The sequence below is a fragment of the Eupeodes corollae genome, chromosome 1 (assembly GCF_945859685.1).
Source record: "Eupeodes corollae chromosome 1, idEupCoro1.1, whole genome shotgun sequence".
Classification (NCBI taxonomy): domain Eukaryota; kingdom Metazoa; phylum Arthropoda; class Insecta; order Diptera; family Syrphidae; genus Eupeodes; species Eupeodes corollae.
Genome location: NC_079147.1, coordinates 41575067 through 41592237, shown reverse-complemented (window position 1 = coordinate 41592237; position 17171 = coordinate 41575067). Strand labels below are relative to the sequence as shown.

The 17171-nt window shown below is 38.2% G+C and overlaps 1 protein-coding gene across 2 annotated transcripts; it reads left to right on the top strand.

Moving 5' to 3' along the window:
- Positions 1-9935: 9935 nt before the first annotated feature.
- Positions 9936-11338, top strand: LOC129939034 (uncharacterized). 2 transcript variants are annotated; one of them, XM_056046896.1, is made up of 5 exons: positions 9936-10191; positions 10260-10465; positions 10540-10701; positions 10764-10812; positions 10876-11338. In XM_056046896.1, exons 1-5 carry the CDS (start codon positions 10155-10157, stop codon positions 11205-11207), a joined length of 786 nt encoding a protein of 261 aa, XP_055902871.1. In that variant the 5' UTR covers positions 9936-10154; the 3' UTR covers positions 11208-11338. The 2 variants fall into 2 exon arrangements, with proteins under 2 accessions (XP_055902871.1, XP_055902870.1); XM_056046895.1 differs by having other exon boundaries at positions 9937-10191; positions 10764-11338.
- The last annotated feature ends 5833 nt before the right edge of the window (positions 11339-17171 follow it).

The following is a 17171-nucleotide window of genomic DNA, read 5'->3' as shown; positions in this document are numbered from 1 at the left end:
ACAGGTCAGTGTCGCTGTACAGCCCGTACAGTTCCTCGTTACATCTTCTCCTCCATTCTCCATCTATGCGTACGGGACCAAAAATCACCCGACAAATTTTTCTCTCGAAGCATCCTAGGACGTTCCCATCTTTTTTTGCCAGGGTCCAAGGCTCAGCGCCATAAATGAGAACCAGGATGATGAGTGTCTTATAGATGATGACTTTAGATGCTCGAAAGATTACTTTACTTCTCAATTGCCTTCTAAGTCCAAAGAAGCAGCGATGTTCAAGAGTTATTCTTCGTTTGATTTCAGCGCTGGTGTCATTGTCTGTGTTAATAGCGGTGCCTAGGTAGACAAAGTCCTTAACTACCTCAAAGTTATAGCTGTCCATGGTGACGTTTTGTCCAACACGCCGTTGTTCAATGTCCTTTTTTGATGACAGCATATACTTGGTCTTGCCCTCATTGACCACTAAACCCATCTTCTTCGCTTCCGTCGCAATGCTCAAAAACGCTCCACTGATATCACGCTTTGATCTTCCAATTATGTCGATATCATCTGCGTATCCGAGTAATTGATGGACCTTTGGGAGATTGTGCCTCTAGTGTTGACGGTTGAGTTTTGCACAATTTTTTCCAGAACGATGTTGAAGAAGTCGCATGACAGTGCATCGCCTTGTCTAAAAACTTTTTTGACATCAAATGCATCGGTAAGATCTTTTCCGACCTTGATAGAGCAGCGTGCATTCTCCATCGTCATTCTGCAAAAACGGATAAGTTTGACAGGGATGCCAAAACTAGACATTGCTCTGTAGAGCTCTTCCCTATAGATGCTGTCATACTCGGCTTTAAGATCGATAAAGAGATGGTGGGTTTCGATTTGAAGCTCCTGGGTTTTTTCCAAGTGTGAATATTTGGTCGATAGTAGACTTTCCTGGTCTGAAGCCACACTGATAAGGACCTTTTCAGGTTGTTGACGAACGGCTTCAGACGTTCACATAATACGGCAGAAAGTATCTTACATATATGCAACGTTAAGGAGACTGATGCCTCTGTAGTTGGCACAATTTAGAGAATCTCTTTTTTTATGTATTGGGCAAACTATGCTGAGATTCCACTCATTTACGCTTAAGTTTATGCAGCTTTAAATACTAAATAATAATTAACTTAACAAAAGAAAAGATTTAAACATAAAACAATTATAAACTTTGCGATGAATTTTCAATTTTCAAAAAAAAAAAATGGATTTTGTTTGCGTTCGAATAGAGTTTGTCACGTGCGTCACGGTCGTGACGTAAGATATAATTTGTCTTTTATTTTCTTTCAGTGTTAAAAGGAAAAAAAACTTTAATGAAGATAGTTTTTAGTGTTTAAGTCATTTTTTTTGTTTTAATGAAATCACATAAAAGACATCAATCTGGTGGCACACCATAACTTAAACGCAATTTGTGTCCACACAGTGCTCGCTATGCTTCGTTCGAAGGAAATTAAGAGACGGACAACAACTTTAAAATTTCAAAAACTTTCTCAAATGAATTTATAGGTACATGTAAAAGTTTATACAGGGTGGCTCTAGTAAAATTTCCCTTATATACATTAAAGAAAAGAACCTTAAAATCCATTTACTATGTAAATATTACATCCATTTAATATACTTCATTTTTATTTTGACATAAGGTAATTTCGTGGTGGCAAACGTTTAATTTTGACATAGATGTCAAATGTTAATAGGTTATACGAAATCGAATGTTTTAGGATTGTTCTTACGACTTTTCTATACTTAATTAATTGTGCAGTCTATAAACCAAAAATATATGTAGGTACCTGATGTAAGAGCAACCTAAAAGGTAGTGAAATGAGTAAAAAATGGTATATGTATGTATATATGAGCTGTCAACATTTACGTTACGTAAAAGCCATTGTTTATTATGTGCAATTTTTCGTAAGTATTTTTTAAAACAAATTTTTGACAAAGATAACATTTTCTTTTTACACTAAAAACTAAATCCGAAAAGCATTCAGTGGAGAGAATCAAATGTCAACTTTGACGTTTCTACCATTCTAAGACTGTCAAAAACCACTCCGAATTATCATTCGCAACTGATCCATCGGATTCTGTAATAAACAAGTCCACCCTATAAATTAAAAAAGAAAGAAGAAATATTAAGTTGCAAAATAACACCATCAGTGGTGGAGGTGGTGGTTTTCTTGATAGTAGGTACGTGCCGCATGAGACTAATTGCAAAAAATTATAAAACTTATCTCGCAAGAAGACACTTTTTCTGTGGTTCCAAGAAGGAAAAACATTTCCTCATTTTGCTATTCCTTCTTGAATAAACCACCAACTTGTCAACGTAACGTGTCGTTCGTTGGTGGAAGTATGGAAGACCTACATAAATATATAAATGAAGTTGAAGTTACAAAAAATACCCTTATTTTCTGTTGTTCATTTTTACTTAATTATGAAAATTTGTAAAACGAAGCGATGTTGTTTTGTTGGACACCCATCAGAATGTTAAATTCCTTCGTAAAGTTATGGGGACAATGTCCTTGAATTCTGAAAAAATGATATATAAACCTTTTCTTCGAATAAATTAACTATATACCATGAAAAATATAGTAGAATGTACCTATAGGACTTTATTTTTGTCTATATTCATTTCCAGATATACATACCATAACCTTGAAGATTAAGTTTTTGCTATAAAAGTTTAGTTATGGTTGGGTTGTGTACATTTATGGGAGTTAGAAGTAGGTAGTTGGTACATAGACTGATATTAAGCAGAATGCATTGTTATTTTAAATCTTAAGGGATGCATCAACAGTTTTAAGTGACTTTTTGGAAAGGAAATTTGTTTTGTTAATATTATGCAGGATTAGTTTAAACTTTTGACACTTAAGGGATTATAGTGAATTTTCAGGCATAAACCTTTAACTCTCTATGCAACTTAAGTTCTAATTTACGGACAGAGAACTTAATAAATGTTTCCAAAATATTAACAAAGATGTAAATTAAAATATTCAACCTTTTGCACTCGATATTATTCATATACTGATACGTACACATATTTGAAAATGAAAAAAGAAAACCAGGCAGCAAAGATAATATTGCTTATCCATAATTCCGATTTCTTTAATTTTTGCTTTGAGGAGTACAAACATTTCTTTAATTATTGAGAATTGTTTCTATTTTACGAATTTCGATTTAGTTTGAATCTTTTTTAAATATAAGGAAGGGACTTTATTAAATTCAAACATGGTCGTTCACAAAGTGCCAGAAACAGCAAAAATAAAATCACTACATAAGGTATTAGTTCTCAATCATTTTCCAATATGACAACAAACCCTTTTATATTAAAATTTAAATAAAGTTGTGCAGTAAATAAGTCCGGCATTACACAGTGCATGTATTTAATGCGCATCAATCGGCCTTTTTTTTTAAGTGTTATTCAGTGATGTGCGCGTTATTACACGAAGACTTTTTGGATTTTAAGTCTGTGCATTATTTTGACAGATATCTTTTATTTCTACTTTCGTTGCTCGCTCGGTGTACCCAACCAAATTTGGTCATTATTTTTTCAATTGGTCAAAATGGTCATTGTGTATTCCATTTAGTAGTATTTTTTAAACACGAAAAAAGATGTTCGACATTTTGAGCAACGAAAATGTTCTTTAAACATATTCACTTGGCTAAACAGAAACAACGAATAAACTCACTTAACCAACTTTTTGTAAAAAAATAACTTTTTTAAAAATATAAACTTTTGACCTAAATTTTACTTAGGGAACAGAGAGAATTATCTACGCACTACACAAGCCGTAAAAATTCTCAAAATCGAACCTTACTACTTTTAATAAAATTATTGTAAAAACTTATATACAGCGATCTCTGGATTACTGTGGCCAGGAAAAATGCTCTAAAACACCTTTAATCCTTCAGAAAACTGAACCTGGAAACATGTTGTAGAAACTACTACGATGCCAAAAAAAATATAAGATTTTATGCAAACATAAAAAACAAGCTTATTTTGTTAACTCTACTAGGAGTCTTGAATATGTTCATTCAGCCCGAGAGTGGTGGAAGATCGCTAAGCAAATACGATACGTCAATAAAAGTAAATGAATTTAAAATGCATTTTGGAAGCTTACTCTTGCAATCAAATGATTCATCTAGTATTTCATACTCTCTTCCTCAGCGACATGTTCCAGAGTTAGATTACCCCATTGAGCTGCACGAGATATATTTTGCTATATGTTCATCAAAAGATTTGAAAACATTAGCATTGACAGGAATGCTCTTATTTATAAGCTATCGACTCTGGGAATATCTTCGAAGGCTACTAAAAAGTCTCTTTATAAGGATACTAGGTACTGCAGTTCAGCTGTTTGGGATGGTTCGTTTTTTGTCAGATTTCTTCCCCACGAAGAAAATTGTTCGTCAAGGATGTGTGCTAAGCTCTCTTCTTTTCTTAAATGGTCTTTATGCGGAACTTCCAATCGGTATCGTTTTAGACGATTTTCAAATTAACGCTCTTATATAGGTGGACGATATCGTACTGTTGTCAGATAATACTTCCAATTTGCAACAGCTAATTGAGGGTTTTAAGACTTACTGCATTCAATAGAATCTTGAAATAAATCTTGATAAGTCGGAAATAGTAATATTTCGCTATGGTGGGAGAAGAACAGCGTGCCAAAAATGGTTTTACAATAATTCAGAAATAAAGGTGTCTAATCAATACAAATATCTTGGCGTAGTGTTTAATTACAACATATCTTGGAATGAGCAAGACAATGCCGTCCAACACTCAAAAAAGTTCAAAATATACAATATCGCCTCAAAAGCTATAATGTTGTACTGTGCTCAAGTTTGGGGATACCGCGAATACAACCAAGTCGAAAAATTGCAGCGTTTCTTTATGAAAAGATGCTTTTTAATGCCTGATTATACGCATAACTATGCTCTACACGGTTTTCTAACGTCCCTTCAGCTATATTTTTCTTTCATATTACGAAATCTAAATGTTCCTACAGATCTAATATCTACATACATTATGTAAATTGGATGAATCGGGAAATAACATGCACTTTATTGAAACCTGCCCAGTATTCAAACTTTCTCATTCTCAACTTCTCAACATTCTTAATGGCTACTGCTACTCAAACTTTTACTTTTTAAAAGCGTCAATTAAATATCGCAATCTTATTATAAATGAATTATTATTATTTATTCCTTTCTCTTTCGCACTTCACTGATGGAAGGAAAAATATTACTTACTTGCTTACTTAAGGTGGCGCTACAGTGCTGTGTGAACTAGGGCCTCACAAAACAAACTTCTCCATCTAGCTCGGTCCCTAGCTAGATGTCTCCAGTTTCGCGCTCCAAGTTGGGTGAGATCACCTTCCACTTGTGCCCGCCACCTGATTCGCGGACTTTTTCTACTGCGCTGTCCTGTGGGTGCGGATTGGAAGACTTTCTGGGCCGGAGCATTGGTTCCCATGCGCTCTACGTGACCCAGCCATCTTAGTCGTTGGACTTTTACTCTTCTGGCTAAGTCTACGTCGCTGTACAGCCCGTATAGCTCGTCGTTCCATCTTCTCCTCCACTCCCCTTCGATGCATACGGGACCGTAGATCACACGAAGAACTTTTCTCTCGAAGCGACCCTAGGTTCTTTCATCCGCTTTTGTCATAATCCATGCTTCTGCACCGTATAGCAGCACGGGGATGATAAGGGTCTTATATAGCAACACTTTGGTCCCTCGGGAGAGGACCTTACCACTCAATTGCTTTCATAGTCCAAGGAAACAGCGGTAAGCAACAGTTATTCTTTGCTTGATCTCAGCGCTGGTGTTGTTCTCTGCATTTACAGCGGAGCCTAGGTAGACGAAGTCCTTGACTACCTCAAAGTTACGTCTGTCGATTGTGACGTTTTGACGTTTTTATGTCCTTTCTAGACGACAGCATGTACTTTGTTTTGCCCTCATTAACCGTTAAACCCATTTTTGCCGCCTCTGCCTCAATACTAACAAAAGCCCCATTGACATCACGCTGAGTTCTTCCCATTATGTCAATGTCATCAGCATATGCCAGTAATTGAAGAGACTTTTGAAAGAAAATGCCTCTGGTGTTGACGTGTGAGCTCTGCACTATTCTTTCAAGCACGATGTTAAAAAAATTTCATGACAGCACATCACCTTGTTTAAAACCTTTTTTGACATCGAAAGGTTCTGTTAAGTTGTTTCTAACCTTTATGGAGCAGCGTGAATTCTCCATGGTCATCGTGCACAAACGGACGAGTTTGGCAGGGATACCAAAACTAGACATGGCTCTATACAGCTAGTCCCTGTAGATGCTGTAATATGTGGCCTTGAAATCGATGAAAAGATGGTGGGTGTCGATTTGGTGTTCTTGGGTTTTTTCCAGGATCTGCCGTAGTGTGAATATTTGATCAACTGTGGACTTTCCTGGTCTAAAACCACACTGATAAGGACCCATCAGGTTGTTGACGATCGGGCTTTAGACGTTTACATATTACGGCAGAGAAGATTTTATATGTGATGTTAAGTAGACTGATTCCTCTATAGTTGGTTCAGTTTAGAGGGTCTCCTTTTTTCAGGATCAGGCAAACAATACTGAGGTTCCATTCATCGCGCATGCTTTCTTCCGACCATATCTTACAGATAAGTTGGTGCATGCTCCTAACCAACTTATCTCCTGCTGCTTTAAAGAGCTCGTCATTCAAGCCATCCGCTCCAGCGGCTTTATTAGACTTCAACCTAGATATGGCAAGGAAAAATATGAGCTGTGTAATACTGGACTAACCAAAGTTAAATAAAAAACATGATCAGCTGAGAGTTTGACATAAGTAGACTTCATTGGCAGTAAGCAAGATTTTTTTGACAAACTTTCTAGTCAACTTTCCATTAAACTTACCTTAATAATATACTAGAAACTTATCTGACCTTCGAATCCCTTATGCCGTCTGAACCTGTTCATTGTTCTCAAAACCAAACATTTTTGGGTTGTCATAAAGCTCATTTTTGGTAGTGTTCACGAAAGCCCTTGTTTGTGCTTCAACAGTTCAGCTAACACAAGAAACACATATATCAAAATTCTCTTCGTTTTTATTAAAAAAAATCATCAATCAGTGATAAGTCCAGTTTCCAAAGCGCCGTTAATGAGTAGAACTCTTGCATTTGAAGCTCGGAAAATCCAAAAATGATTATTGAAAAATATACGTTGAACAGATGGAGCTACCAGGTCTCGACGAAAAATCTCGTTAGCAAAAATATGTAGTTTTTGAAATCAAACTATTTGATCGGAAAGCAAAACATTGTTAGTAATTTTAGGTTATTTTTTTAGAAAAATTCAACTGACAACTTTTTAACAAAACTAACCTTTTATCTAAGACAAATCAATAGACAGGATGAGAAGTTATCAGCATCCCAGTCTTTTTTTTGTTTATGAAGTGCACTTTCAAAGCTTTTACGACTTTATCAACCGTTTCTTTTTATACCACACGAAATAAACGTGAAGTCATCAGCGCTCAGCTTCTTTCTCCATTGGATCGGTCATTTTATTCAGAGCTGATAGAGTACGCTTCGAGCTAGCTCAGATTGAAAAATGACACTGAAATAACACAAAATTAGCCGAAAAGAAAATACAGATTGTATGTTGATCTGTGGTCTGAAATAAGTTGCATTTGAGATATCAATAAGGTATTATTTTTATTTGAGAGACCTATCCATTTAGCGGTTTCAAAACTATATGGCTGGAATTCGAAATCTTTCAAAGTTGAAAGTCTGACATTTACAAAAATGGATCACTTTATTATCGCACAATGCATACAAATTGTTAAAACCGCCAACAAAAATGGTGATTCCACCACAGCCAAATATGTGCTTTAAGAGGAGATTATGGTTTACATAATCGTCCAACTACGCAAGCAATTGTCAAAATTGTGAAGAAATTTGAAGAGACCGGATTGGTTACAGATATTATAAGATCTGTGCATCATCGTTTCGCTCGTACCACTGAAAATATCGCTGCTGTAAGTGATAGTGTTGCCGAAGACCCCAATGGTTCGATTCTCGCCGTTCTCAGGAATTAGGACTGTCTTATGACACATTACGGCGTATTTTGCATTTGGATCTACACCTGCATCCACATAAAGCCAAGCTCACACAATAACTGAAGCCAGCTGACCCTTTACAACGTCGCCTCGGTCGTCGATAAGTCGAATGGGTGCTCAACAACAGGCGGCGGACGGCGATTTTTCGATTTTCTTCACCGACGAAGCACATTTCTCACTAGGTTGTTGTATTTGGGGTTCTGGAAATCCTCAAGTATTGATGAGAGGTCATAATATCCACAAAAAGTCACTATTTGATGCACTCTTTGGCCCAGACCAATGGACAAAAATCAAAAACGAAACTGAAGAATTGCGAATCTTCCTTGTATATAAACTGAATGGCTTCAATTATGTTGTCGTTGAGGCCGCGATGGTTTGCATATAAGCATATCCCTGCGGCTTAAGAAAAACCCCCAAGATCAAATCACACGATCTTGATGGTCAATTCACGACCATCGCCGTGAGATCTCCATGTCATGAAACCGCTCCAACAAAATAACGATTTGGTCTTTAGATGTGTGGCACTCAGCAACATCCAGGCATTAGCACCTCGTAAATCTGGTGTGGGTTGAAGCTATCCCAAATTCGGTGATTCTGATTATTCACGTACCCATTCCTCCAAAAGTAGGCCTTATCGGTAAAGATGATTTTTCAACCAAAACTTTGGTCAACTTCCAAGTGCTCTGAAATCCAATTAGCGTTTGGTTTCAGCTACTATACAGATGGATCCAAGTCAAATGATGGAGTTGGTAGTGATGTGTACTCAGAAGAGTTTAATCTAACCATCTCATTCCTCCTCTCTAATCATTGTAGCGTCTTCCAAGTGGAAATTTTAGCGATCAAAAAGGTTCTCTCCTGGCTAAGAGAAAACGTGATATCAAACTCTGACAGTGTGACAGTCAGGCTGCTATTAAATCTCTTGACGGTGTCTCAACCAAATTTCAAACGGCCCTCGATTGGAGATGGCGCAGCAATTTAACATTCACCTTTGTTGGGTGCCGGGCCACTAAGACATCACGGGAAATTGTAGAGCCGATGAACTCGCTAAAAATGCAACCGTTATGCCTATTTCACCTGAAAGGGAGGAGATAGGTATACCGATAGCTACATGTAAACTTATGCTAAAAGAAATAGCTTTTGCGATAGAAAGTTCTAGGTGGCACAATTTACGAACATGCACAGCCACAAAACTCATATGACCTTTACTGGACCTAAAGCACTCTAAGGACTTGTTATCTCAAAGCAGACTTCATATTAGCTCCTTATAGGCAGACACGCAATACGACTTGGTGTAGCCTCAAATGACTTCTGCAGGAGCTGTATGTACGAGGAAGAAAAGGAAACAATCTCTCAACTTCTTTGCACTTGCCCTGCTCTTTCACTAAGACGCAAACTTCATCAAGGAGATTACTCTTTTCACTATCCCAGTGAACTAGCTGAAAAGGATATAAAATATCTTGTTCGCTTTATAAAAAGCTCAAAATGTTTCGACTAGTAAGAAGTAATTCTCTCTTTTCTTTTGGCCCAAGGATGTGGTTTCTAAATCCGCAAACACTCATTTTGATAATGAAGTTGACGTTGTTACTTCTTATGATAATTTGTCTTAAATGATTGACTAAAAACAAACATAGCCGCCACAACCTGTCAAAATCAACTTGTTCCTATTGGAAAACTCTCTATTGCTCTTTCGCGCACTTTGCAGCGCTGATATTGTGGTTAAAGAATAAACTTACTGCTAATTTCCTAAAAGGGAAATTCTTCTTCTGTAAAAATTTCCCACATCGATTTTAGAACTGCAAGTATATGTTGTCTCTGTCTTCATTTTATCTTTGCTTCTTTGCGTTTGCATAATTTTCGAGCTAGTCAAAAAAAATGCAAAAATGTCAAAAAATTAAGCGATTTACGCTTTTTTATAGCCGCTAAATGTTTACCTAACGTTAATTTTTGGATAACTAATTTGAGTGTTTTGTGTTTTTCATCCAAATTAAGTTTTCCAAATAGATTAAACTTCTCTTCTTATATAATTAATTGATCTCTAAATGATGTCCATTCATTCTTGTGCTGAACCTGCACTTCGTAAGTTTTCACTTCCATTGACTTTAATTTTTAATTCATAGACAAATTAATTTTATATTAACTTTTAGAAAACACCGAATTTAAATGGACTCATTCAGCAAATTGGCTTCTAATAAACAGTTATCTCGATTTGAAAGACGAATTCCGTGATCCGAGGATTAGGAAGAAGGATTTATGGATTCAAATTTCGGAGAAGTTCCGTGATGTTGGCTACGAAATTCCCTACGATTTATTGGATAAAAAGTTCCGCAATCTAAAATCAACTTATTTTCAAGTTAGAAAGATTGTCAAAACATTTTTCCTACGGTTAATTCATTAATTTATTCTGTTTATTGAAATTGAAAAAAGGTTAAAGAAAGAAACCAACATTCCTCACATAAATCCATCAAATGGGAATATTATAAAGTTTTCGATGAGCTGTTGAAGGGCGATGAAGCTGCCGCAGCTAATTTCGCAACTGTCAATGACCCCCGTTTGTCCAACTTACGGTCTTCGGGTTTTGTTCCTATTGTAAGGGTTTTTGCTTTGACTTCTTAACTCAAATCTTAAGACATAACTTTTTTCTTTCTTAGGACAGCAGGAAACGAAAACGACCTTTTCCATCAAGCATGACAAAAACTGGTAATGGAACTCTTAAGTACGTTACAATTGAACCTGCTGCTTCTATGGATGATTTCGTTGCAGACGATTCGAGTGAACCACCACGAGGGGATAAGAAGCTCTCGGAATTAGACGACAATATTATAGAAGATTCTCAAGACGGGACGTTTGCATATGAATATGATGAACACGAGAATTATGGAAATACAAACCGGGAATCGGTGTCCTCCGGCAATAAGATCAACATGGAGAACCTCGAAGCTCGGAAGCTGCATGCCGAAACGAGGTATTACAACAAAAAGGCCGATTATTTTGAAAAGCAAACTGTGTGTCTGGATATTCAGAGGAAGCTGATGTTGATGCAGGCTCATAAGTTGAAGCTCGAAATAGAACAAATGAGGAACGATATAAAGTAATGGGTAAGCTAGGTGATTAGGTTTTTGGGTAAATTCAAGACTAGCTCAGAGTACTCAGGGTATCTCATAAGTAGATCAGTAAATAAGAAGAATGAACAAAATGGTTTTAATAAATTTTTACCAAACACAAATTCCTGTTCGTTGTTTTCTTTCGGAATGGTAACAACTTATGTTCAATTCATCGGGCACCTACTTTGCTTTCTCGTAAGTATCTACATCATCAAAAAAAAAAAAACAAAGTTAGTTTGTTTTTAAGTCTCAGGGTCGTATCAAAAAACTCTAGCTTAATTATATTTTTATAAAACTTTAAATACGCACACGTATATTTTCTAATAATTTAAAATAATGGATATTGGTGGTGCTGGCGGTGATCGTTCTCAGGAATTGCAATTGGCTTTGAAAAAATTCGAAGAAGCGTGTGATTGCTTAGAAAACGAACAAACAAAACTTGTAAATTTGGAAAAAAGAAGAAAACGTCTGCAAGACGATTTGGAATCTTTGAGAAATGAAATTTTAGTTGAGAAGAACAATGTTCAATATGTATTGGAGGAGGAACAAAATTCAAATGAATTAACCGAAACTACTTCAAAGGGTAAGCTAACGAACCGTTAAATATTTATGAATTAAATTAAGAAAAAGTTTTGTAGAAGTGGAAGAAATAAAAGAAGACTCAGCGTAGAAGTGGACATTCAAAAAGAAAAAAACTTCAAATTGATTGGGTGAACTTTTGGGAAATTTAAGTTTGTATCGAAAATATAAGTCCTCATGTTTAAAGAAATCGAGTTTGTGGTTTTCTTTGAAAAGAGCCAATTGTTCTACTTTAAGCGCTATAAAATACTTAGATGTTTTAAGTAAGCTTATAGGTTGAATCATTTATATCTCCAATGTCTACAACACTATCGCGTACCATAGAATCTGCTAAAAAGATCCTCGAGCGGGGTTGACATGTGACAATCGTAGGGGAGAGGGGGCAGTCTAGGACAACAAAAACTTTTTCCTACCCAAAATTATATTAAAGTGGCAGCACCATTACAAAATGTTCAAATGGTAGACATGTGCATTCAAGAGGACACAAGCGTCCACAGGTTTTTCTCAAAACCCACCTCTGTCTATCAACTCCTACTCTCACCTCCCAGCGGTGAACATCGGGTGCCTAATACCTCAACTGGAGATTGGGTTCCAACCCCAGTGGAAAGTTGTTGGGGGCAACAAACGAGAGAGGGTAGGGAGAGGTGTTTCCACTAAGGCACCTCTCGTTATCAGGCCGGCAGCAGACGAGTTCTTGAGATGAAATCAACGGTGGCGTCTATAGTTACAGTAAGGCTGAACTACTTAGTGAACACCTTATAGGGCTTCTTCGACATATTTGGAGCCCAGACCTGTAAGGAGCCGTATTGACAACAAACTTCGGATCTGTACGTAGAATGTTAGGTCCCTTAACAGACCACGTGCAGCCGAACAACAGAGGAGAAAGATGAAGACACCAAAGACATATTCTTCGAGCTCTTGGACAAGACTTATGAGCAGTGCCCTGGCTATGACATTAAAATTGTCTTAGGAGATTTTAATGTCAAGCTAGGAAGAGAAGACACCTTTGGTGGCATAATCGGGAGATACAGCCTGCACGACACCACCTCCGACAACGGATTCAGGCTGGTCGATTTCGCTGCGGGCGAGACGTTCTGGTAGCTAGTACGCAGTTCACACATTTCAATATCCACAAGAGGGCTTACTTAAGGTGGCGCTACAGCCCGGGGCGGACCTGGGCCTCAACCAACATGCTACTCCAGGCAGCTCGGTCCCTAGCTAGCTGTCTCCAGTTTCGCACGCCAAGTTGGTTGAGGTGTTCATCCACCTGAGTGCGCCACCTGAGTCGCTCTACTGCGCCGTCCCTCGTTAATGGATTTGAATACCTTCCGGGCTGAAGCGTTGATGTCCATTCGCTCTACAAGACCCAGCCATCTAAGCCGTTGGACTTTAATTCTGCTAACTAGGTCAGTGTCGCTGTACAGCCCGTACAGTTCGTCGTTATATCGTCTCCTTCATTCTCCATCTATGCGCACGGGACCAAAAATCATCCAACACATCTTTCTTTGACAGGTTCCAGGACTTAGCGCCATAAATGAGAGCCGGGATGATGAGTGTCTTATAGATGGTGATTTTAGATACTCGAGGGAGGACTTTATTTCTCAATCTAAGTCCAAAGAAGCATCGATTTGCAAGAGTTATTCTTGGTTTTATTTCAGCGCTGGTGTCGTTGTCTGTATTAATAGCGGTGCCTAGGTAGACAAAGTCCTTAACTACCTCAAAGTTATAGCTGTCCATGGTGACGTTTTGTCAAAGACGTCTTTGTTCAGTGTTCTTTTTTGATGACAGCATATAGGTACTTGGTCTTGCCCTCATTGAATACTAAACCCATCTTCTTCGCTTCCGTTGCAATGCTCAAAAGCGCTCCACTGACATCACGCTTTGATCTTCCAGTAATGTCAATATCATCTGCGTATCCGAGTAATTGGATGGACCTTTGGAAGATTGGGCAGGTTCAGACAACATAAGGGACTTCATTCTTTGAACGTGAATTTTGACCAAGGCAACTAGTTAGTTTTAAAAATGTGATGAGTTTCAAATTCAGAACGTTACTTCACAAACCTCTACTTTAAGTTCATAGTTCAAAAACTAACAAAAGCATTATTGTCTAAAAAAACATTTATAAGGCAAGCTGCATGTGCATCACGATTTGTATTTTTTATTGAAAAGTAATATTATTTATGATTTTTCCAAATTGACAAGGATAAAAAGGTTCCAAAACATTAAATGAAGCTGTGCAGAAAATAAATAAATCATAGCGTAAAAAAGTTCAGGTTTTAGTTGAATTAAAAACATGATCAACTATCATTTGGCAGAAGTAGACTTGACTTGATAGTCAGGGAGATTTTTCCTGACAAACTTTCCAGTAAACTTTCCAATGAAGTTGCCTTAATTGTCAAATTTTTGGCAGCAGGCCAATCAAATACTATAAACGTGTCTTACTTTCAAGTCCCTTATGTCTTCTGAACCTGCCCATTGTGCCTCTAGTGGTGACGGTTGAGTTTTGCACAATTCTTTCCAGAACGATGTTGAAGAAGTCGCATGACATTGCATCGGCTTATCTTAAACCTTTTTTGACATAAAATGTATCGGTAGGATCTTTTCCGACCTTGATAGAGCAGCGTGAATTCTTCACCGTAATTTTGCACAAACGGATAAGTTTGACGGGGATGCCAAAACTAGACAAAACTAGATAGAGCTCTTCCCTATAGATGCTGTCATACGCGGCTTTAATATCGATAAAGAGATTATGGGTACCGATTTGAAGTTTCTGGGTTGTTTCCAAGATCTGCCGTAGTGTGAATATTTGGACGATTATGGACTTTCCTGGTCTGAAACCACACTGATAAGGACCAATCAGGTTGCTGACGAATGGCTTCAGACGTTCACGGCAGATACGGCAGAGAGGATCTTATACGCAATGACTGATGCCTCTGTAGTTGGCGCAGTTTAGAGGGTCTCCTTTCTTATGTATCGGGCACACTATGCTGAGATTCCACTCATCGGGCATGCTTTTTTCCGACCATATTTTGCAGATGAGTTGATGCATGCTCCCTACCAAGTCATCGCCTGCTGCTTTGAATAGTTCGGCAGCGATGCCGTCAGCTCCAGCAGCTTTGTTTGACTTAAGTTTAGATATAGCTATCTTCACTTCGTCAAGGTCGCGTAGGCGGAATTGTTGATCTGCGTCGCCGAGGTTGAGTGGTTCTATCTCCCTTACAGCGGAATTCGGTTCGTCATCGCCGTTATATAATTTGGAGAAGTGATCTTTCCATATTCTCAACATAACTGCGGTCCCACTACGATGTTCCCCTGATCGTCTTTACAGGCTTCGGTTCGTGGCTTATACCCTTGGAAGGTTTTTTTGCCTTTTGGTAAAATTTACGAATCTCATTCCTGTGGTGGCATCCCTCTATCTCCTCGATCGAGCGCTTCTAGTGCTCTCTTTTTTTCCATCTAAGAAGCCGGTTTTCCTCTCTCCCCTTCTGCTCGTAGAGCTCGCGAGCAGCTCTGGTCCTCCTGTGCAGCGCCGTTTTGTATGCCCCTTGTTTCGCTCCGTGCGCTTGTCGGTTGTTGCGTTTCGATATGACTAATAAATAGTCCCACAAGCGGATGGATGACAAGCCAGTTATTTATGAAAGTCCTTGACCACCTTCAAAAATATTCGAGGTCTACAACGAATGATCCAATTCTTCTCCTTCTCGATAACCACGAAAGCCATAGTTCTATAGACACTATCAAGTTTTGCCGGGAATATGGCATTGTTTTAATCACTTTTCCACCCCACTGCACCCACAAGTTACAGCCGTTACAGTTAGATGTTTTAGTCATGGGGCAGTTTAAAAAGAAACTATCACTTTCAGAAAATGATTGGCTACTCAAGAATCCAGGGAAGACCATTACCATTCATGACCTAACTTCAATAGTGACACTGGCATACAACAGGGATCTTTCCCTTTTCACGAAATGTTTTTAATGATGAAGATTGCGATTGTAGTGAAGTTACTAACAAAATCTTCAATTCCACAGAAGTGTCTCAACCACTAATACCAGGAAACACTGTAACAACTCCGCAGACACCAACATCAAGTCAAGTTTCAGACATTTTGTCTCCAGAAATGGTGAAGCATTTTCCAAAAGCTGCTCCACGAAAAGAAGGCTCGCGAGGAAGGAAAAAAGGAGGTCACACATCCTTACTGAAACTCCAGAAAAAAATGAAATAGAGGCAGCTTTTATAGAAATACAAAAAAGGTTAACAAAATCGGAACTAAAAATAAACCGGATGCACAAAACCAAACCAAAATGAACAACGAAGAGGACCAACGATTCCAGCTCAGAAAACACGGAGAAAAAAGTAGTCTGATTCTGATTTCGGAAACTCAGAGGACGAAGAATATGAGGAAGAAAATTTGAACGATTTGGGATCATCTTCTCTAAATTCGGGAGCTTTCTGTTTAGTTCAATGTTCTTCGGAAAACAAAAAAATTCTCTTCCCATTTTGTCGCAAAAATTATTGGTAAAACTGAAAATCATTTTAACGTTTTATTCTTAAAAAAGAAGGCCGGATGTAACAAATTTTAATTCCCCGAGAGAGAAGATAAGTGGTCAGTTGCAGTGCTTGATATCATATCCAAACTTCCAATGCCAAATGATGCAGGAAGTACTTCGCGCACAGATGATTTTAAGGTCCTTAGCTGGCTTCAATTGCGCATTCAAATCAAAGTCAAGTGATGTCACTTTATATTTGTGCCCGCCAGGTGATTCGCGGTCTTTTTCTACTTCGCTATCCTGTAGTCGTGAAATCGAAGGCTCTCCGGGCCGGAGCATTGATTTACATGCGTTCTACGTGACAAAGCAATCTCAGTCGATGCACGTTTATCCTTTGGGCTAGATCGCTCATCGTTCCATCTTTTCCTCCACTTGCCTACTATGCAAAAAAACATTTCTCTCGAAATGACCCAAAGTACATTCATCCGCTTTTGTCACAGTCCATGCTTCTGTACCGTATAACAGGACGGAGTGGATGAGGGCCTTAAATAGCGACACTTTGGTAGCTCGAGAGGGGGCTTTGCTACTCAATTGCTTTCTAAAACCAAAGAAACGGCGAGTAACAAGAGTAATTATTTGTTTGATATTAGCGCTGGTATTGTTTTCTGGGATTATAGCGGAGGTAGACGAAGTCCTTGACTACCTCAAAGTTTCGTCTGCTGATGGTGACTTTTTGACCAAGACGTCGGTATTGTATGTCCTTTCTTGACAAGAGCAAGTACTTTGTTTTGTCCTCATTAACCGTTAAACTCATTTTTGCCACCTCTGTTTCAATACTCACAAAAGCCCCATTGATATCACGCTGAGCCGATTATCTAAATGCCATCA